At 43.1% G+C, this 21,496-nt stretch overlaps 3 protein-coding genes across 3 annotated transcripts in view; 1 reads left to right on the top strand and 2 right to left on the bottom strand.

The window, feature by feature from the left end:
- Nucleotides 1–1,639: 1,639 nt before the first annotated feature.
- On the bottom strand, nucleotides 1,640–3,925 carry pigl (phosphatidylinositol glycan anchor biosynthesis, class L). Its single transcript, XM_063202865.1, has one exon. The coding sequence runs from the start codon at nucleotides 3,837–3,839 to the stop codon at nucleotides 2,982–2,984; it is 858 nt and encodes a 285-aa protein (XP_063058935.1). The 5' UTR covers nucleotides 3,840–3,925; the 3' UTR covers nucleotides 1,640–2,981.
- A 4-nt stretch (nucleotides 3,926–3,929) lies between these two features.
- nup133 (nucleoporin 133) overlaps nucleotides 3,930–21,496 on the top strand; it is a 52,474-nt gene continuing 34,907 nt past the window's right edge. Inside the window, exons 1-9 of the mRNA XM_063202876.1 lie at nucleotides 3,930–4,163; nucleotides 4,274–4,389; nucleotides 7,459–7,562; nucleotides 8,602–8,706; nucleotides 14,576–14,707; nucleotides 15,604–15,774; nucleotides 16,238–16,393; nucleotides 16,684–16,754; nucleotides 17,465–17,612. Of these exons, the coding sequence (XP_063058946.1) occupies nucleotides 4,042–4,163; nucleotides 4,274–4,389; nucleotides 7,459–7,562; nucleotides 8,602–8,706; nucleotides 14,576–14,707; nucleotides 15,604–15,774; nucleotides 16,238–16,393; nucleotides 16,684–16,754; nucleotides 17,465–17,612 (1,125 nt within the window). The 5' untranslated portion in view covers nucleotides 3,930–4,041. The remainder of the gene's footprint in view (nucleotides 4,164–4,273; nucleotides 4,390–7,458; nucleotides 7,563–8,601; nucleotides 8,707–14,575; nucleotides 14,708–15,603; nucleotides 15,775–16,237; nucleotides 16,394–16,683; nucleotides 16,755–17,464; nucleotides 17,613–21,496) is intronic.
- LOC134452454 (uncharacterized) lies at nucleotides 17,847–20,517 on the bottom strand. Its single transcript, XM_063202855.1, has 2 exons — nucleotides 18,610–20,517; nucleotides 17,847–18,220 (listed from the first exon to the last, which is right to left on the bottom strand). Exon 1 carries the CDS (start codon nucleotides 20,261–20,263, stop codon nucleotides 19,031–19,033), a length of 1,233 nt encoding a protein of 410 aa, XP_063058925.1. The 5' UTR covers nucleotides 20,264–20,517; the 3' UTR covers nucleotides 17,847–18,220; nucleotides 18,610–19,030.

The raw sequence follows: 21,496 nt of genomic DNA, 5'->3' as shown, positions 1-21,496 counted from the left end.
GGGCCCCACCAAAACTACCCTCTGTATGGCCCCCCCAACTAGGGTGACCATCCCTGTGACAGCAAAAAGCAGGACATATTTTTGGATGGTGGGTCTGGGGGTCCTCCATCCCCCAAAAATGTGTCTTATATGCAATTTCATGCTATTTAATCAATCAAGTAGGCGTCCAAATTCATGCTGTGCCGGACGCCGGACAAGGCACTGAAAAGATGGACGGTCTGTCCTAAAGATGGATGTCTGGCCACCCTACCCCCCAACAGTCAGCCTCACCATGGTAAATGCCAGTAGAAATAATTCAACATGTGTCTATAATGCTTTGCCTAGGGCCCCCAAATAGGTAGAACCCCCACTGGTTGGGTCAGTTGTCCCAGGCACAGGGAGAGGGGAGGCAGAATTGGGTCCTCATAACATGGTTTGTGGTGGGGCCTTTCAGAGGACTTTGTCCCAGGCCATTGAAATTGCTGTCAGTGGTCCTGGTAATGATTGAGAAATGGTTCCATTATTTTGTATCTCACACTAAGCATCACACCTGTTGGCTAAATCAGGCTCTAAACCTTGGACTGTTTGTGTGCCCCCCCCTTCTTTTTATTTTAAATAATTGAATTTAAGATGCACAGGATCTAAGACCCGGTAACGGATCCGGCATGATAATAGGGTTTTTCACAGGATCCGGATCCAGCAGGATCTTACACGTAAGCAGTGGATCCGGTATCCGGCAGTTACCTAAAAATCAGGATCTGGTGCATCTCTAGCCTAGGTTTTTCAGTCAGTCTATCACAACCCCTATTGCTGCATGGAGTGAAAGAACTTTGGAAGCGGCCAGTGCAGGCAGTAAGCCAATGAGCCAACGTAATAAAAAGGGCCCACGTGTGCGAGTAGGCTATGTGTTTCAACCCTTTCGTAGGATCTGGTATCCGGTTCCGGATCCGGCAGGATCTTAAGCAGTGGATCCGGTATCCGGCAGGATCCTAAAAATCAGGATCCGGTGCATCTCTAATTTGAATTTAACAAGCCCAGCAGCTAGTTGTTGCCTGACACTGTGGTAGGCCCTACACCATTTTCCCCTTGGATGGCGCTATCTGACGACATTTTATCCAACACTCCACCAATGTGTTGCCAGGACCATGTGATGCGGAAAGTCTATAGCACTGCTAACGCTCCTCATCTCCAAAGTACTGTACTTCGCTCAGGTACTAAGTCAGTAGGTTTATTCACAGATCTCTAACATTTTAGATCTCACAGTGTAGGCGTCTAAGTAGGCTGCTAAACCTTATTAGGCAGCCACCTCTTGAGATTCCGGATAATAAATAAACCAAGTGCTTCTCAGCCTTTTTTGAATAATACCCCCATGACCTCATCACAAGCCTAACAACACCCCCCTAGTATTAAAAAACAAAATAGACTAATGCCCCCCAATGGCAACTAAGCACTGCCCCCTCTCAGCTGTATCTTTTTCAACACCCCCCAAGAGCTCCCCAACAGCCCGCTGGGGCTGTAGAACCCACGTTGAGAAACACTACTGTAAACAAAAGGTAGACACAAGACTGATTGAATAAGTTATCCTGTTATAATTCTGTTATTCTTTTTTACACAATAAGATGCGACTGAACCGAGAATCACAAATGACTGAAAGGATGAATGAATTGATTAAATTTGTCTTAATTTATTCCATTGCTTCATAATAGTGCATCAAGAAAAACATTCACCCAAAACTACAGTACGTAGGCCTATCTTCCAAATATGTGAAATGAACCCAAGTGACATTTGAGGTAGTTGTCACAGGGAAGTAGACAGCCAGTCAAAACAAAACAAAAGCACTTCATGATTGAAAAAGCAGATAATATTAATTATCGCAACAAAAATTCAAACATTCTAGTGCCTAAAAACATCAAAATCAGTGCTTTGTTACTAATAAAATAGGTACACATAGCTTACTCAACAATTGGAAATCATTTGTAAACAATTCAATTCAGTTTATAAATCAGTTTTTGGTAGCCATTAAGGACTTTCACATTAACCCCCAATTTTCTAATTGACCTACAAATGGAAGAACTTGGATCTGGTCCCATTTAGAATTCTATAGTTCTCCAGACCAAATCATTGGTCTAAACCAGTGATTCTCAAAGTGTGGTACGGGGACCACTGGTGGTCCATGACAGAGCTCAGGTGGTCCATGAGGGTATTTCTACTTTTCGAAGACAAGCTAGCAGTACGCTATATTTGTAACATTATTACAAAGCTTAACATAGCTAAAGTCATATTTTCACCACAACAAGACAGGCTTGTAAATGTGAGTAAAAAGTAAGTGATCTGCATCAAAATGAGCCGTGTCGAAATAGCACCCATAAGCTGTCAATTCAGTTGACAGGTGGTCCCTGAACATTTTTTGGGGGGACAAAGTGGTCTTCGGCCTGAAACAGTTTGAGAATACATGGTCTAAACGTCACACTTTACATTCCAGCCAGACTTTCATCAGCAGCGCTGTGTAAAGGATTTAGGCAGCAGGGTCTAATCTGCAACGCATGGATGAACAGTACAAAACGATTTACACTTAATCTCTGTTCAAGGCTGCTATTTAACACATTGAGTGTTGAATTCAAGAATAAGTGACCCAAAATAACCATAACCATTAGAACCATTGAACACATGATTCAGAATCGAACCAAGGAACACTTGGATGCTCAATAAAACATAGGCTTCCATTTGGCACATATTGAAGGTTGGAACATCTACAACCCATAACCATCAAGAAAAAGAAAAAAACACAACAGTAGCAGCCCTTGGAAAATGGTAAAACCGTGAAATAGTCCAATAATGACCATACATTTGTCTTAAATATCCAATTGGAGTCCAACTGCATGTTTAACACTAGTTTGTATGATCACAACATACAAACGAAGTGGTGAGGACACTAGTGTATGACATAACCCACAGGTTTAAGCGATACATTCTTTGGACGTGTAAAACGGAGACCTTCAAAACTAATATATTTTAAAGTCCCTTTTTTCGGCGAGGATGGACTTGTACGTGTTGATGTACATGTAGCGAGAGAAGAATATGTACAGGTGGCGAAACCACACCAGTTGGCTACGGTGGCAATACATGGCTCGCTTGGCTTGGTTGTACTCCTTAGATCCAATTGTGCACAAGAGGTCAGAGCGAAACAGCCGACTGATATACAGGTCCATGTTGGAGAGGTACTTCCTAAAGACGCTGATGGAGTTCAGGGCCAGGACATGACAGCTGTCTGGTATCTGCCCAGTGCCAACCAGGTGACTGAGGGCCTTGTAAAGGGCAATGTGATTCGCATGGCCACTCACACCGCTCCCATCGAATGACAGCACGAGGCTGATGGAATGCCTCTGGATGTGCTTCAGGATGATGGATGAGGTCAACGCGACGCTCCATTCTGCCTTTGGGTCATCCTTCAGCTGTTGGTGGTCGATGAGAGACACCTGTGAAGCGGGTATCCCCAACACGGCCGCGCTGTCCAAGAGTTCCTTTTTGCGCAGGGCACCCTGGTTATAATAATCACCAGACGACAAGCATAGCAAATGCACAGAGATGCCTTGCCTCCGCAGCAGTATTATCGAAGGTGCGAAAAACATGCACTCATCATCTGGATGTGCAGTGACCAACAGTGCGCGCGGTGCATCGGATGGAAGACACGTTTCTTTTGCATCCCAAGCACAACTGGCATGTTGAGAAGAGTTGGACAACAGTTCAATACGTGATACCAAGTGTGTACTGTTGTATCGACGACTTATCAAGCTTGTAAAAACCAGGTACAGTGCTACAAACAGTATCGCAAAATACAAAATCATTGCTCTCCAGCCCATTGACTGCACACGAATTTCAGCTTCATCTCAACAACACTTCCGTGTTTTTCCGCGGCACGGAAATGACGTCGATATTATGCGCCGGTTTGAGCTTTGAGCGCGACTATTTTTCATTCACGATAGCAGGTGGTGGGGAAATTGGACTTCATTGGAGATATATTTATTTTAATTTCGACAAGACACAACTAAACACCATCACGGCATGTTTTCGCCCCGTGGCACTCCTGGGTCTGGCCGTAGACAAGCCAGAACAGGAGGTCGAAAAAGTCTAAGCACTCCTGCCGGGCTTCTGTTTTCCCCTCGAAGAGCATCGCTGCAAGCAAGGTAAAGTGGTTTTAAGCTGACAGTTAGTAATGGATTCCACCCTCTAACCAAATGGGATTTCTTAATCTGCAGTAGTATTGCAACTGTATATATGTCTCTCTTTTTTACAGATCAACTCCCTCGCGGATACCGACCCATGGACCAGTCGAGGCGGTCAACTTCGATGTGCAGACATTTGGTTCCTCGCTACCTGTCAAAGTCATGGAGGCACTTACCATGGCAGAACGTAAGCTTTTAGCGAATGTATCTTCTTTTGGACATCTTCGGCCATTGCAACTACTTTTGGTATTATAAATTTGATTTTGACACACTGTGCCATTAGTTAACTCAGCGGCGTCTTGTGTCTAGCTAGCTCTGTTATGGTTTTCTTATCCCCACTGTTGTCAAGGCATTTAGGGCCTTGCACACAAAGAATTCAAGTGGGCCTGATGGCATTTCCCCACTAATACTGCATGACTTTGCTCAAGAGCTGGCACCAGCTTGGGTCCTGTGTTTCAGCTCTCTAGTAAAACACACACTATTCCCACAAGTTGGAAAAGGGCAATAATTATTCCCGCACAAGAAGCCATGCCCACGGGAGAACAATGAGTTTAGACCTGTTGCACTGACGTCAGTGGTTATGAAGTCCTTTGAGCGCATAATATTGGGTGTGCTAAGAACAAGTACAACATGATCTTGACCCTTATCAGTTCGCTTATACTGTAGTGATAGAAGGGGTACTGCTGACACTTTGTGTACTACAACACACCTTATAAAGCACCTTGAAAATACCCAGGCATATGCCAGGCTCCTATTCATTTTAGTTCAGCGTTCAACACAATTGTGCCTCACATTCTGATAGACAAGTTACAAGAAATGCAGGTTAACCCTCTAATGATAACATGGTACAATGCTTTTCTTACTGATCACAACAGGTTAGGATAAACTCACACTTTCTGACACACTGACAATTAACACTGGAGTTCCACAAGGTTGCGTGAGTTCTCCGTTATTATTCACACTATACACCAGGGGTCCCCAAACTTTTTTCTCTGGGGGCCACATTATCGTTCCTGACTGTGATCAGGGGCCGGGATCAATTATGTGGGCTGTATACTAGGCCACTGCCTGTTATAGCCATAATTTCTGACACGGCAATCGCCATTACACGCCATTACCTTCATTCACAATTTCTAGCACAATATCTCATCATTACAAGTGATTTGCATAAGTAGTGAGTAAGTACTTCACATGTTTTTCAATTTGAAATACCACATGTATTCCTTTTAATTTCCAAAAACCATGTGAAAATAGCAAGGAAAGGTTAGAAATATATGGTGATTGACAGTTTAGGAGTGATACAATAGAAATGGTAGGCCTGTTTATATTACAGTGAGATGAGAAACTATCAAAGCAAGAAACTTCTGGTGATTCACACTAAGTTAGTGAAAATTAAACTGTAGGAAGGCCTATGATAAATATATTTTATGTTTTTTTTTCTGTGAGGATTGCTTCTTTGGGCCAGTTCAAATGGTGAGATGCAGAGAGGTGGAGGGCCGGTCAAAGGGGACTGGCGGGCTGTATCCGGCCCCGGGCCTTAGTTTGGGGACCCCTGCTATACACTAACGAATGCAGAAACCACCACACAAACAATCATATAATCAAATTTTCAGATGACATGGTCATCCTTAGCCTACTGGCAAGAGACTCGGATGCCTCTGTATATCAATCTGAGATAGACAGGGCTGTGTTGTGGTGCGAATCCAATATTCTGATTTTAAACATGAGTAAAACTACGGAAATCATCTTTGACCCCAGGTCCATAGGTAACCATGAGGTGGTGACTCTGAATGGGGAGGTAGTGGAGCAGGTCTCCACATATAAATATTTGGGGGTTGTGTTTGACTCCCAGTTAAAATGGGGACAGCATGTTGATTCTCTAAGTGCACGAATCAACCAACGTCTCCACTTTTTGAGAAGGTTGAGAGTGTTTGGCATTGAGAAGGAGATAATGATGGCCTTTTATAGGGCTTCTATTGCGTCCATCATTAGATATGCCATCATTATATGGTTTGGGAACCTAACTGTTAAATTGAAAAATGAACTGCAAACCCTCATGAAGAGAGCTGGGAAGATAATGGGCATGCCCCCTCCTACATCATTGCAAGCTTTATTTGATGAAGCAGTGAGGAGGCAGTGTATGAAAATCTTTCAGGATGACGAGCATGTTTTGAACTGTGAATATGACTCACTCCCCTCAGGAAGAAGATACAGACTCTCAAATTCTAACACAAACAGGATCAAATTTTCAATGGTCCCTTGGTCAATTAAGTTATTAAATAGTAGGTCTTACGGTGTGTGTGTGTGTGTGTGTGTGTGGGTGGTAGGAGGCGGAGTCCTCTTTTTGTCTTTTTTTTGTTATATGTAATATTTATTTGTTCTTTACTAACTGTCAGTTAGTCAGCTGTCAGTATATGTTACATGTTTCCATGTTTAGTAGTAACTTATACACGTGTTTCACCTGTCTGTCTACTCTGCTGTTTTTGGTGCATATCACACTCTCATGTCCAAGCAAATTGTCTCTCTTGCAGAGACAATAAAGCATTATCTTATTTATTTCTGCTGTCGTTTTAAATAATCGTTAAGCTTGTTCAATCACACACATATAAGTATTTAGACTAAGCAAGTAATGTTTAACATTCTCGGAACATGTCTGTGTGAAGCTGTTAACTGTTTTGCGAGTGAGCACTTACTGATCCTCTGTCTACGGCCCTTGAGCAAATCATTCTAAGCTGTGTGTGTGTGTGTGTGTGTGTGTGTGTGTGTGTGTGTGTGTGTGTGTGTGTGTGTGTGTGTGTGTGTGTGTGTGTGTGTGTGTGTGTGTGTGTGTGTGTGTGTGTGTGTGTGTGTGTGTGTGTGTGTGTGTGTGTGAAAGCGAAAGCCCATTGGGAAACTCCAACTCCCATTGTCATTGTGACACAGCACTCCACAGCACACAAGTGAACACTGCACACTGCACACAACGAAATTGCATTTATGCCTCACCCGTGCAAGGGGGCAGCCCTCAGTGGCGCCCCATGGGGAGCAGTGCGGTGGGACGGTACCATGCTCAGGGTACCTCAGTCATGGAGGAGGATGGGGGAGAGCACTGGTTGATTACCCCCCCCCACCAACCTGGCGGGTCGGTAGTCGAACCAGCAACCTCTGGGATGCAAGTCTGACGCCCTAACCGCTCACCCATGACTGCCCATGTGTGTGTGTGTGTGTGTGTGTGTGTGTGTGTGTGTGTGTGTGTGTGTGTGTGTTTGCCTCCCAGCGGATGATCAGATTTCTGTGAAGATTGAGGAGACTGGCTGGGCCTGGATGGTGTGTGGAGAGAGACTAGTTATCTGGAAGATTTGCCAAACTGCTGTCGCTAAGGTAGGTTGACGAACTGCCACTGACCTCCCAGAAGGACCACTGCCACTGTAGTGAATACTCCACCCTGTAATTGTGGACACCCATCACCCCCTTTCAGGATAGATAGAATCCCACATAGGGATGCAAATTATCGATTAATTCATTAATCATTAGTTGATAGCCTTATCGATCGACTTACGATTAATTGATAAGCGGCGTTTCCCCCCCGAAATCTCAATGTTTCTAGAAAAGAAACTACTAAATCTAAACATTTAAATGTAAAAGTGAGATAAAATACTACATTTAAAGGAATTCTATTAAAATTCCTTAATCCAAAGGTGATTTAGATTAGATTAGATTATTATACTTCATTGTAATGCCAGCATGAAAATTGCCTTTGGTCTCATAGAGTAAAAAACAGGATATGAACACAGATAGACACAAATAGGCAAAACACACATACAAATGCTGCATCCACCCCTCCTCCTCTATTCACACCCCTCTTCCCACACGGTCTTCAGATGCCCATTTCACCTGGGTCTCTTGTCAGTTGGCGATTAATTGCGATGAATGTTCCTTTATCGATTAACGCATGAATCGATTAAACTCGATTAATCGTTTGCATCCCTAATCCCACATAACATGATGGCTTGGCATGATTTTCCTCCATAGGAGAGGAGCAGTAGAATGCTTTATTTTAAAACACTACTACGTGCATATTGTTTTTGGAGAATATGGATAGACTCTAACTATAGGTTTGGGGAACATGTATTGATTTAATTATTATGCGATTCATAGCAGAATAAATTGTGGGCAACAAACTGCTTATTTAAATGTCAAAGTCCGCTTCAATGTCAAGATTGTGTGTACCATACACTTGATTTGAAATAGACAAATTCTAGGCCCTAAGAGTTAAAACTTTCCATCATCACACTATAAACACTGCACAGATCTATACAATCTTTGGCTAAAGTTCATCTTTGTAAGTTGGTCTGGGTTTCATGTTGACATGCTTTATTATTTTGATCTGTCTTTGACATGGATCTTATGTGTTTTTCAGCTGTCAGTGTGCAAGGATCTGCAGCTTCCTGCCAGTGAGTTTGCCTACACTGCCGACCTCATCTCCATCTCCTCCGCTAACCCCCTGGACAGCGCCCCCATACAGGTACTACTGTCACTATCATCTTTTTCCAACCTCTATGAAGGTTAAGCTACATTCACATACATTACTCGCTTCTCGCTCACTCGCCTACTCGCCACTCACTCGTGGAACGCTCCCGCGGGTTTAGCTGACAATGAAAAAGCGAGAAGCACTGTCAGTTATCCGAACTCTGCATTCCAATTGGTTACTCGCTTACTCGCCTCACTCAATGTTTAAATGTTGTTAGCTCTGAATCTGCCTAAGTCGCCTCACTTGTACTCTCCTCGCCTGCTCACTTTGCTGGAACACATAGACATTCAATTAACTTACTTAACTCATTGAACGAGAAGCTAGTAGCGATGTGTGAACATAGCAGTTTAAAGTTAGAGCACTCACCAATGAAAGGCTGTTAGACCTATAGACTTGTCTGTGCCTCGGTTTGATTTATTAGACCTTTGTTATGACATCACTGAAGTATGGATTGTTTTTGAGCTTGCTTATTGCTGGGGGAAAAAAATATATTTTTCTTTGAACCCACTACTTTACGTTGGTTGCATTTCTTCGCTAAAAGCACAACATTGGCAAACTTAAGAATGCCACGTCTTTCCTCAGAATCAGTGGTCACCATAGAGAATGACATGCCATGAACATTTGATGTTCCAATTTTCGTTTTACTCTGCAGTTCAAATGTACTGGTATTGCTACTTGGTTCTTGTAGTGATATGCGCCTCTTGTGCTCTCTCTTCAGCTTCGATAGGCACAGTATTATTTATTCAGAAAAAGAGAAAATCCAAAGGCACTCACAAGGATAGGGCGAGTATAAAGAGCCTTTATTGATACTGGGCTAAGAATTAAAAACACGCCAACATGTTTCAGCCAGCATGGCCATCTTCAGGGCAAATGTAGTTAAATGAAAGCTTTTATATTATTTCTTACCCTGTGGGTGCCTCGGAATTTTGTCTTCTTTGAATAACTCTATGAAGACTTTTCCATGTCACAATAATAACATTATTAATAATAGTGGGGTCGTAGGCATGTGCATTTTTTCTCAGTCATTTCAAATTGGTGTTAAAGTTTGGTTTTCACTTCCAAGTTGAAGTTTAGGGTCTATAGAACAATTTGAGTTCGAGTGTCAAACACACAGATAACAAAATGGCCTGCTGGGGGCGCTCTAAAATGTATAAACTGCTATAACTTTTGATTAGTTTAACCAAATGTAACATATGCGGTATGTGTGGATTCAGCATTAACCCATTGGCGCCTGAGCCAGTTTTTAAAAAAGGTCCCCAATGCCTGAGGGGTTTTTGAGATAAGAAAAATTGGTTGAAAACTCCTATGAAAAATTCAATATCTCAGCGTCTGGAACACATAGGGACATGGGACAAATTGCATTTAAAAGGTAAAATCCTCTCCTTTCACGGGATTATGCTCATTCAGCATTAACACTAACACATATTCCTTAAAAAAATCATATCTCATAATAAAATGATTGAAAAAAAGTTTCATGTGCTTTCAGGATAATGCTTGATGCTGCTATTTATTATAGGCTATTAGGCTACTATTGCTACTGTCACAATAGCCGACTATAACTAAATCATAATAATCATTATTAGGCTATTATAATTATTAGGCAGTCATTTCTGCCATAAATCGGGGGACATTTGTCTGATACAGCCACTTGCTCTCCCACCGGCGAGTATGGCCGTTTTATTCCTCCAAACGTTATGCAGAGACCGATGAGCAATTTCATATCCTATTTTGAGACGGGGCTCCACTTCGAGCTGGATGTGTGGCCGCGCGTCTATAATTCGCATGTCTACCGTTGTCTGCCTCACCAATAGGTTATCACCATATCCGAAAGTTCCTCAGTGAAAATATTCTGAAATATATTTGAAGGACGTGCTTCCTCAGATATTGGCACCTTCGCCAATTGCCCTGAGTGTCGGAGTGAAGTTTTGGTAACGTCGGGGGCGAAATCTGACTGTTTATTTGGAAGCCACTTGCCCACCTCTTCATGCGGCCGCGGCAAATCACACTCCTGCTCTCTATCTAAATGGTCTTCAATCATATTTCCTTTCCTCGATTAAAATCTCTTCATTACCTTTCAACTGAACATCATGTTAGCTGTAACAGCGTGTCTTGCGAACCACAGCCTTCTTGTTCTTCTTTTTTTTGCCTGTGTGAAATGGCTAAACAACCCACGTCTGCAGAAGCAAGCATGGTTGATTGCGTTTGACATTTTTGTCGACGAATCAAACTTTTTTTTTTGCTACATGATCTTTTAAAAAATCGAGAACACCCACCTCTTGTGTATTTGAACAAAACATTGTGCATTGCATCTCCTATGCGTCTTGAAAATATTGACAAATCAATAATGTTGCGTTTTGCAACAACCGGCGTCAGGGCCAATGTTGCATAACGCAACAACCGGCGTCAATGGGTTAAGAGGAGAAACTGGTGAGCTAAGTATGTGGTCACCAGATTAAAGACACACTATGTAATAAACACACTTTTGGCCCATGGACAGCAAAATTCAGGGTTTTTTTTAGATGAAGGGTGGAAATGCCCCCAAAGTTGCAATGAAACATAATTTATTGTTACAAGCTATTGTAAATAAAGCCTGGGATGTCATTCAACTTGATTTGTTCAGAATATCCCTGAAGCACAAAGATACCAAGTATACCTTTACGCAAATATGGCTGCATAAAGCCTATGTCATACTTAGCACCCAACTTGCAACTTTGAGTTTATGAATTTAAGATCATGAGTACCAGCTTTTTTCAATCAAGCCATACTCTATTAACACATAAAATCACAAAAACATTATATCTGGAAGAAAATAAATCAATATTATTATTATTATTATTATTATCATTAAAACTGCATTTCCGGAGAGACAATGCTATTAGTATGCTTGCGGCTTCTGCACACACACACATACATACAGAGCTGTCGTATACACACACAAAAAACAAGGGAAAGAGATAGAGGTGTGTGTGTGTGTGTGTGTGTGTGTGTGTGTGTGTGTGTGTGTGTGTGTGTGTGTGTGTGTGTGTGTGTGTGTGTGTGTGTGTGTGTGCGCTGGCACGTGCATGTATGGAGATGCTTCAGGTGCCTTTCAGCAATGGGTGGGTAGGGAGAGGTAAGGGTGGGATTCAAACCTGCAACCCTCTGACAGACCAACACCTGATACCCAGTAGGCCACTGCCACTTACTGTATAGAGTGGCCACAGCAGCATATTAGGCCACGGTTGTCCAGGTTCTACAAGGCTGCATGTGTGAGTGTATGAATGAAGATTCTAAAGGTGACAGTTTGGCAGTCAATAGCTGAGTAATATGTGCAGCCTTATCTCCAAAAGTTTTACAAGTTGTCAAGTGATATTGACACACAAATGGCATAACCCTGTTCTTCATGTCAAAGTTGAGATCACTTTTCTAGGCCAAATGGTTCAGTCAAAAAGTGGACATATTCAGGCCTATGCGTTGAGCTGTTCACACATTTTTTCTAAGTGAATGGGGTCACATCATAGGGATTTTAAAACTGCTCTCTCTCATAAACATTTTTGGCTAATGATCTTAACACAGTTTGTATTCAGAGCCAAGACCTCTCTGACAATGCCTTTAGGCCTACCTAATCGAAAGGTGAAGCGGTTTAATTTATTCTATTAAAAACCCCTGGACAGGTCACCTTTCACTCTAACTGCCACAGTTTGTGACATCATCATCTTGACCATTCTACCATTCATTTCAATGAGGGGAAAACAGAGAGAAAACTGAGGATAACGAATCTGGTGAACGAATGAAAGGGGGTAGGCCAGCGAAAAATACACCACCTTGAGCCCTTTTCCAGCTGTTCGTTTTGGCACTCAACGCTGCAACGATTCAAAGCCACCATACTAATGAATGGAGGTGAATGGAAAAACGTAGAATAATAATAAACTGTCGATGAACAATTAGTATGCTTTCCCGCAAGCATACTAAATAATAAACTGTCGGACAACAATTAGTATGCTTGCTGGGGCAGGCAGAGACCTTTGGCAAGCATACTGAATAATACTATAGGACTATTTCATACATGGAAGACACAATCATCTGCTGTTATGAAGACATCTCTGTCATCTGGGAACTGTCCATTTGTTACCAGCACAGTTGACGGGAATAAAAAATCTTATTATCTGCATTTGCCAGAAATGCCTGCCAATCTGGTAACAAATGGACAGTTCACAGATTTTGGACTACACTACAAAAGATGCCGTTGCCAAAGATGTATTCCAACTAGAGGTGAAGTGCAGCTGTACTAGTACTTGTACAAATAGTCCTGCCAGATCTTGGTGCAAGTGCATGAAGGCAGAGTTAAAGTGCACACATCTGTGCAAGTGCACATGCAATTTCTAAGACTGACCACTGACTGTTATTGTATCTGTTCTCTGTCATAGTTATTGTAGAGTGGAGTATTGGGAAAAATGTTAGCCATATGTCTTCTGTTTGTTTTTGAATGCCGGAAAAACTGTTGTTCCTCATAGTATATCATCATCATCATTATCCTTATTATTATTATTATTATCATTATGATTATGATTATTATTATTATTATTATTATTATTATTGATTTACTTTCTTTTAGATATAAAGTTTTTTGTGAATAAAATGATGGCTTGATTGAAAAAAAGCTGTTACTCATGATCCTAAATTCATAAACTCAAAGTTGCAAGTTGGGTGCTAAGTATGACATAGGCTTTATGCAGTCATATTTGTGTATAGGTATCCTAAGTATCTGTGTGCTTCAGGGATATTCTGAACAAATCAACTTAAGTGATAACCCAGGCTTTATTTACAATAGCTTGTAACAATAAATGATGTTTCATTGCAACTTTGAGGGCATTTCCACCCTTTATCTTAAAAAAGCCAGGATTTTGCTGCCCATTGGCTAAAAGTGTGTTTATTACATAGTGTGTCTTTAATATGGTAACCGAATACTTAGCTCACTGGTTTCACCTCTTCATGCTGAATCCATACATATATCATATGTTAAATTTGGTTTAAATAATCAAAAGTTATAGCAGTTTATATATTTTAGAGCGCCCCCCGCAGGCCATTTTGTTACCTGTGTGTTTGACACTCGAACTCAAATTGTTTTATAGGCCCTAAACTTCAATTTGGAAGTGAAAACCAAACTTTAACACCAATTTGAAATGACTGAGCCTAATACGACCGCACTATAAAGGGCCATTTGAAACAAGACATTACTTGCTTTTCTACATGGAGAGAAGACATTAGCGTGTGACCAAAGCAACCCTGAGCAGTGGAAAACTGTGCCTCCAAATGTAACAGAATGTCATTTATGTAAAACAACACAATAAAATAATTATGTAAAACACAATGATCTGATAAACACTACTTCTGCTACTTCTCTTTTCAAAATACTGAAAAGAAGACGATATCAGTAGCAATAGTTATAGTCTTGTACTCGTTGTAGTAACATCAAGTAGTAACATCGTAGTAGCAACAAAGACAACGGATTATAAACGAGTCATCTAGTCACTACACTCGACTACTGTTCCATGCATGTCTACAGTATATGAAGTGAAAGCCCAATTGGGAAACTCCAACTCCCGTTGTCATTGTGACACTGCACACAACAAAATTACATTCATGCCTCACCCGTGCAAGGGGGCAGCCCTCAATGGCGCCCCATGGGAGCAGTGTGGCGGGACGGTACCATTGCTCAGGGTACCTCAGTCATGGAGGAGGATGGGGGAGAGCACTGGTTAAATACTCCCCCCACCAACCTGGTGGGTCGGGAGTCGAACCGGCAACCTTTGGGCTACAAGTCTGATGCCCTAACCGCTTACCCATGACTGCCCTTATGTTCCATCTATCTGTGCTTCCCCAGTCCATCAGCGTGCTGGCGGTGTCTCCTGAGGGCACAGCCCGGTTCTGGCCCAGTCTGGTGCACGAGGGCACCTACACGGAGACCAGCGTGGACTTTGGGGAGAACCTCTGCAACTTTGTCGGAGCAGTGAAGGTGAGTGAGCCATGAGGACTGATTTCATATATACGTTTCTTCTTCCTCTGCTTATGACACGTTTTCCCTGCAACTTTGGGAAAACCTCTGCAAGTTTATCGAAGCAGTGAAGGTGAGTGATCCATAATCATGTTATAATTGGAAGTTTCTTCTTAATGTAGTTTCTCTATTCAACAACTTCACCACAAGATGGTGGTAGTTTTCAGAGTAAGTCCTGTACAACGTGCTGAAAGAACTTCTCTGCAGTGCCTGCCTGCTAAAAACGGGTCAGATCGGACAGTATGCTTGGCTGCTTTATGGCCTGAGTAGTGCTATTGGGTTTTTTTTCTCCGATATTCCAAGCTCACGCACGGGGACCACATTGACTAGAAGGGTGGGTTCACCAATCACCCTCTATGCGGTCTGCCAGTACAGTCATATAAAGACGTCCATCATCTGTTAACGATGCATTATCTGCAAGCGGTCTGAAACTGATCCCACTATGCTCCCATTCTCATGATTACCTGCCGTGATGTGCTGTATTTTGCTGTGCCTGAGTATAGTGTCTTATCGTCACCTTTTCCCCCCATGGTCTCCTTCCAGGCAAACGGCTGCATTGTAATTTCTGGCATGTAATTATTTCAAATTATGTGCCGAGTACTAAAACCCCTGAATACACATCGCTCCACCGGTGAAACGATGCTGAAAAAAATTTGAAAAAACTTAACTACCATATTAGTACACCACTATGACTGTGTACACAGGGCCTTTAGTAATATATTACAACTTAGTCATTGCCATTCTGGTAACAGCTAATTTATAACATGGGCGGTGTCTTACTGTCTTAAAGTACCATTAACCCCTTTTCATGCATTTTCACTCCCTCTCCTGCTCTTCTCTCCATGGTGCTCTTCCAGGGCAACAGCTACATCGTGTCCTCCTACAAGGGTCAGATGGTGCGGGTGGCAGCGGATGCTTCCGGAAAGCCTCAGCAGCGGGTCCTGCTGCAGGGCCAGAGCATGCTGTCTGGCATCGGACGCCGCGTCTCCAGCCTCTTCGGCAGACTCGCCCCGCCCACAGACATCACCGTCAGTGTCTCTCTCACACACACACACACACACACACACACACACACACACACACACACACACACACACACACACACACTATACACATCACCATGAGTAGATGCATTGAGTTATCCATCATGTTGGCTAATTGAAGAATGGATTTTTTGTCCTTTTAGTCGTCCCTTTGTTTATTTGAAGCTGTATAAATAATTCCAGTACAATACTGGGCATACTGCCCGACAAAGCCACTGCTTGCTTACCATCTTTGAATTGAGACTGGAATGTTTATTGTCCAGTTTGTCCAGTCTCTGCCTTCGTGTTTTTAACTTCATGGCTCTCTATGGCAGCATAGAAAGACATTTTTGGCAATGGGTGTGCACATCTACTGGGGGGGATTCAAACAGTATTTATGTAAGTATATAACAGAAAGTTATCACAAAGCTGTGTGGTGATTACTGTTTGTTTCCTCCATTGTCCACAGGTGCACAGTGTGCTGTGGGTGGCTGAGACGGGCAGCTTGTACACGCTGACCTCCGGGGGCCTGAACAAGTGGGAGGTGGACGAGGCCGGCGAGCAGCAGGTGCTCAGCTGGAGTGGCATCAACAGCCTGGCGGAGGGCGTCTCCGATGCCATCTGGGTAGGTGGATGCTACCACCAACAGGGGCTACACGTTGGCACCTGACAACTGGCCAAATGTGGCAATGCATACCGTAATAACATTAAGGCATTATGTAATAATAACGCAATAAATTGTTATTATTAAATGGTTATTATTTTTAACATGCATTGTTACACAGGTAGAAACTGAAATGTTAGAAACCGCTGGGATGTGTGACAATGGCAGCATGCAACAATCAAATCAATTTCAGCTTTCAAATTTGCAACTGCCGGTCGGCTAATAAAGTGCAATATTGGTTTTCTTTTTAGGGATCTGAAGCCAACTATGATGAGATAAAAGCAGGTGTGAATGTGGCCTACCTGGACATGCAACTGAGCCAGTAAGATAACCGTCCTTCTGTAATCTCTTCTACATTTTACATTCATTACATTATATCACACTTGGGAATTATTCAAATTCATGATGCAGAACAGAGAATAGAGATGAAGCCACAGGTGAACGATGAGATTACAAAATGATAGTGTAGCAAAGTGTACACTTGAGTGGAGTTCCTTTATTTATTCCAAAAGATAAATGTGTGGGGATCGGCTGGATATGTATATTAAATAACTTTGGTTCTCACAGGAATAAAAAAAAAACATTTTATAAACAATTGCCTCTATTAAGCATTACATGTATTACAGATATTTCTAAAGAATACTTTCAAAATTGCTCAACAGAAATGTCAGGAAACCATTTAGTTTCCTTTATTGGCTGTTTGGGACTTGAATCAGTGATTTGTGGTGTGCTGCGTTGAGGGTGTGGTGGTGTTTGCTGCAGCCTGTTGGTCATTTGGGTCTTCCTCTAATTCAGGGATGTCAAACTCTGTCCCAGTCATTTTATTTCGCCTGTGAGAACATTTGACATGCATTATAGATTGAGTTCGACCTGCAACTTAGTCCTTAATTTTGATTTTGGCCCTCTCTGAATTTGAGTTTGACACCCCTGCTCTAATTGGTTTGTGTTGTGCTGCTTCGAGGGGTGGTGGTGTTGGCTGCAGCGTCTTGGGTGTTTTAGGTCTTCCTCTAATTGGTTTGTGTTGAACCATAGGGAGGGTGTGGTGGTGTTGGCTGCAGCCTGGCACCCGGCAGACACCCCCTGCCTGGTCTACTACTGCCTGGTCACGGTGCCTGACCGCAACCCGCTCACCGGCGATGAGATCTCTGTGGAGGTCACCAAACACAACCCAGCCTTTCAGGTACCAATGCCTTTTAAAGCCTTGTGTTGTAATCTTTTTTTTATTATGTAAGGTAGAGTACTCTGCATAAGTTATAAATAGCAATTTACCGAGCACCCTTAGTCGAAGGTTCTTTTCGAGGAGTAAAGATAATATAACTATGACCAGTAGGTAAAGTTTCAAAGTATTGCCGGCATTTATTCATGTAAAAAACAACACTCAAGTGAGAACTCTTTTCTCTGTAGGCCTATAGACTCCTTAGATTGTCCTTGGTATTGTCCTTTTCATCAAGGAGGAAGAATAAATAGAAAAAATAGAAGAAATAAGAAAGTAGAAAAGAAAACCTCAGAGCTCTGGCTTAAAGAAATAAAATAAAATAATTAAATAAATAAATAAATAATATCAACGTCCAAAAGTGTCAATCTACCCGGGTAGTATGTTTTTTTTGTGTGTCCCACGTGCGGGTGTGTGCAATGGATCTCCTTATCTCTGGAGCCTGGATGGAGAACGAGACGCGGCTGTAGGAGACAAGTGGCCAGACGCTCCTCAGTCACTGCTGCTGGCCGCGCGTGCACCCAGGGAAGTTCGGCGATAGTTCGTTGGGAATCAAGCTCTTAAAAAAAACCAACCTGCATAGCAGGGTAACAATACTGTCAATACTCTTCTTATTCACTCTTGTCCTTTCTGAAACGTAATAGTCCATTCAGTCCATAAACTGCACAAAATGAAACCCAGTCGCTAGCTTAGTAGCTCAACATTCTAAACAGTATTCACGAGCATAGGCAGTTGGTTCATCAGTTCAGTTCAACTCCAGTTGGTTTTTTAGCTTGTAGTCAAAATACATTACAGTTTCTCAAAATAAGCTTACACAACAATATCATACAACTATATTCATGTAACACATCTTCACAAGATGTGTCTTATGCTCAGATCATATTTTGTCACCAAATGCCGTGAATCAAAACAAAGACAGCTGATATCGCGACTAGCGCGGGAGGACATGAAAATAAAAACTCACCGGAGGAAAGGACAGAAAAATTACAGTATTAACACTGTCCGGGTCTTCTTTCAAACGAATCTGGCTTGTCAAAGGTATCACAACTTAAACAAAATAAAATTCTTAAACTGTTTCACGAAAATAAAGTAAATAATTTAACTTGTAATGTTCTTTCTCTCTCTACTGTTCTTCAATGCGATCTTTTCCTTTCATTGGTATCTTGTTCTGTGTCCATAGCAACCAGTGCTCTTCATCTACATATCTCCCTTCCTAACAGTGTCTCTACTGCCACCTAGTGGACGGGAAATGAAATTACAAGCACATAGACAAACACATAGGAAATACGATGATAATTGTAACCGTAATACTTCACTGGGTTACATCCTCCCCTCCTTAATCTGCATGCATCCTTGCATGTTCTACACTACACTGGAAGTGTATCCTACACTATATCAGTGGGTAAGGGGGTCAAGTTGTATATGTAAGGGGCATCAACTAGGGTCTGGGAGAAAGCTTGGTCTAAACCAGCTAAGATGGAATGCATTACAGTGAGTAGGGGGTTCCCTCGAGTGGGGTATGTAAGTCTTTGGGGGACTGCTCGCTCTCGAGCCGATCTTCTCGGTGGCACTTCACTGTCAGGGGCAATTTCAGCATCTTCTACCTCCATCCGTTCCAGCACATCTCCACTGGTCCTCCGAGGTGATTCATCCTCTCGTTCACTTCCAGGGCTATGGAACTCTCTGGGATCTGTTGCAGGAACTTCAGGAACACTTTCAGCTGTCACAGACTCGGATTCGGACAGATTGGGGGACAGACTTGCTTCATCATCGGTAGGCTCAAATGCTGGAGCTTCGGGATCAAGGACAGACTTTTCAGAACTCACACTTGGATTCTCAGGGCTTGGTTCAACTCTCAGCCGACTGTCACGAGTGGCTGACTGGTCAGTTTCAGGTCTTTCAACTTCTGGAATCGGTCTTTCCTGTTCAGCTTGAGCATTTCTTGACTCCCCTGAGAGTTGATCATAGAGGGTATAATACTCCTCTTCTTTGTCGTTGGACTCTTCTTCAGCCGCAGGCTGATCGGGATCAGGAGCAGGTAAGTTGTCAGGTCTCTGTTGGGGCTTATTCTGCTCAGGTTGTTCATTGTTGACAGTTGATGGGAGGAAGCCACATGGCAGAAGTAAATCTCTGTGTAGAACTCTTTCAGGGCCATTTGTGTGCTCAGGGACTACGACGTAGACAGGGGAGTCTTGGATCTGCTTGATAACCTTGTAAATCGTTTCACTCCATCTATCTGCAATCTTGTGCTTCCCTCTGATGCCAACATTGCGCACAAGAACTCTGTCTCCAGGTAACAGTGTGGACTCTCTCACCTTGCTGTCAAATCTGCGTTTGTTTTGCAGAGCAGTTTTCAGGCTGTTCTCAGTGGCAAGTCTGTAGCTCTCTGTTAGGCTCTCTGTCAGATTCTTGACATACTCTGAGTGGGAGATTTTACTGGGACTTTCTGGGGTAAGTCCAAATGCAATGTCAAGTGGGAGTCTTGGCTGTCGGCCAAACATCAGCTGGTAAGGAGAGTAGCCTGTGGTGTCATTCTTAGTGCAGTTATATGCATGTACAAGGGGTTGTACGAAGTCCCTCCACTTAACCTTGTCTCCTTCTTCCAGCGTCCCCAACATCTCTAACAGCGTCCTGTTAAAACGTTCAACAGGATTCCCCCGGGGATGGTAAGGGGTCGTCCTTGTCTTTTTGATGCTGAGCAATGCACAGAGGTCTTTGATCAGGGCTGATTCAAAGTCACGTCCTTGGTCGCTATGCAACCGTTCAGGGAATCCGTAATGGATGAGAAAGTTGTTCCAGAGAGCTTTAGCCACAGTCTTTGCCTTTTGGTCAGCTGTAGGGACTGCCACTGCGTACTTGGTGAAATGGTCTGTTATCACGAGGATGTTCTTTGTGCCTCTTCCGTCTGGTTCTAACGACAGGTAGTCCATGCACACCAACTCTAAGGGACGACTGGTCTTGATGTTCACCAGGGGAGCGCTTCTCTCAGCATGCGCCTTCCTTCGGATGCATCGCTCACATGTTCGGATCTTCTCACTCACATCAACATACATACGGGGCCAATAGAACCTGGCACGGACTAAGTCCAGTGTTCTTTCAGTGCCCATATGTCCGACAGCATCATGGAGGTTTTCCAGGGCAGCTTTTCTGTACTTGACTGGGAGGACAAGTTGAAGAGAAGGTTCACCCTGGTTCACTCGTCTTCTATACAGGACGTCACTTGAAAAGACGAACTGGTCCATTGCCCTCAGCATCAACTGGACTTCTCTGTCTTCACGGCACTTTGCTCTGTAGGAGAGTCGCTTCCCTTCCTTCACGATGTCGATGACTCTACGGATGACTGGATCTTGTCTTTGCTCGCGGGCCCAATCTTCAAGAGACATCCGTGGCAACGAACAGGATCCAGGTACATCGGTCTGAGAGAATGCTTCTGGGATAACGGAAACTTCCATCGCCAAACACTCAACTGGCACAGGTGGATGTTCATAGTCTGGCCCCTTGTCTGATGCTGAAGAGTGCTGGTGCCTCTGACAAACTGCCTTCACAGCCTCAGATGGGAAGTCAGGTTCTTTGTTTTCCTGGAGGAACTGTGCAAGGAAACGCTGGATACGGTTCTCCTCATCATCTGAAGTGGGATCAGGCTCGCAGTGGTCGTTTGGATGACGTCGCCTTGACAAGCCATCTCCGTCTTGGTTTTTCTTCCCAGCTCTGTACTGGATGTTGAAGTCAAAGCTGGAGAGGGCTGCTACCCAGCGATGGCCTGCAGCGTCAAGCTTGGCAGATGTCAAAACATACGTCAGTGGGTTGTTGTCTGTGATGACGGTGAACTTCGCCCCATACAGATAGTCAGA

This window comes from Engraulis encrasicolus, chromosome 1 (genome assembly GCF_034702125.1).
Source record: "Engraulis encrasicolus isolate BLACKSEA-1 chromosome 1, IST_EnEncr_1.0, whole genome shotgun sequence".
Lineage (NCBI taxonomy): Eukaryota > Metazoa > Chordata > Actinopteri > Clupeiformes > Engraulidae > Engraulis > Engraulis encrasicolus.
This window is presented reverse-complemented; position numbering and strand designations above follow the sequence as displayed.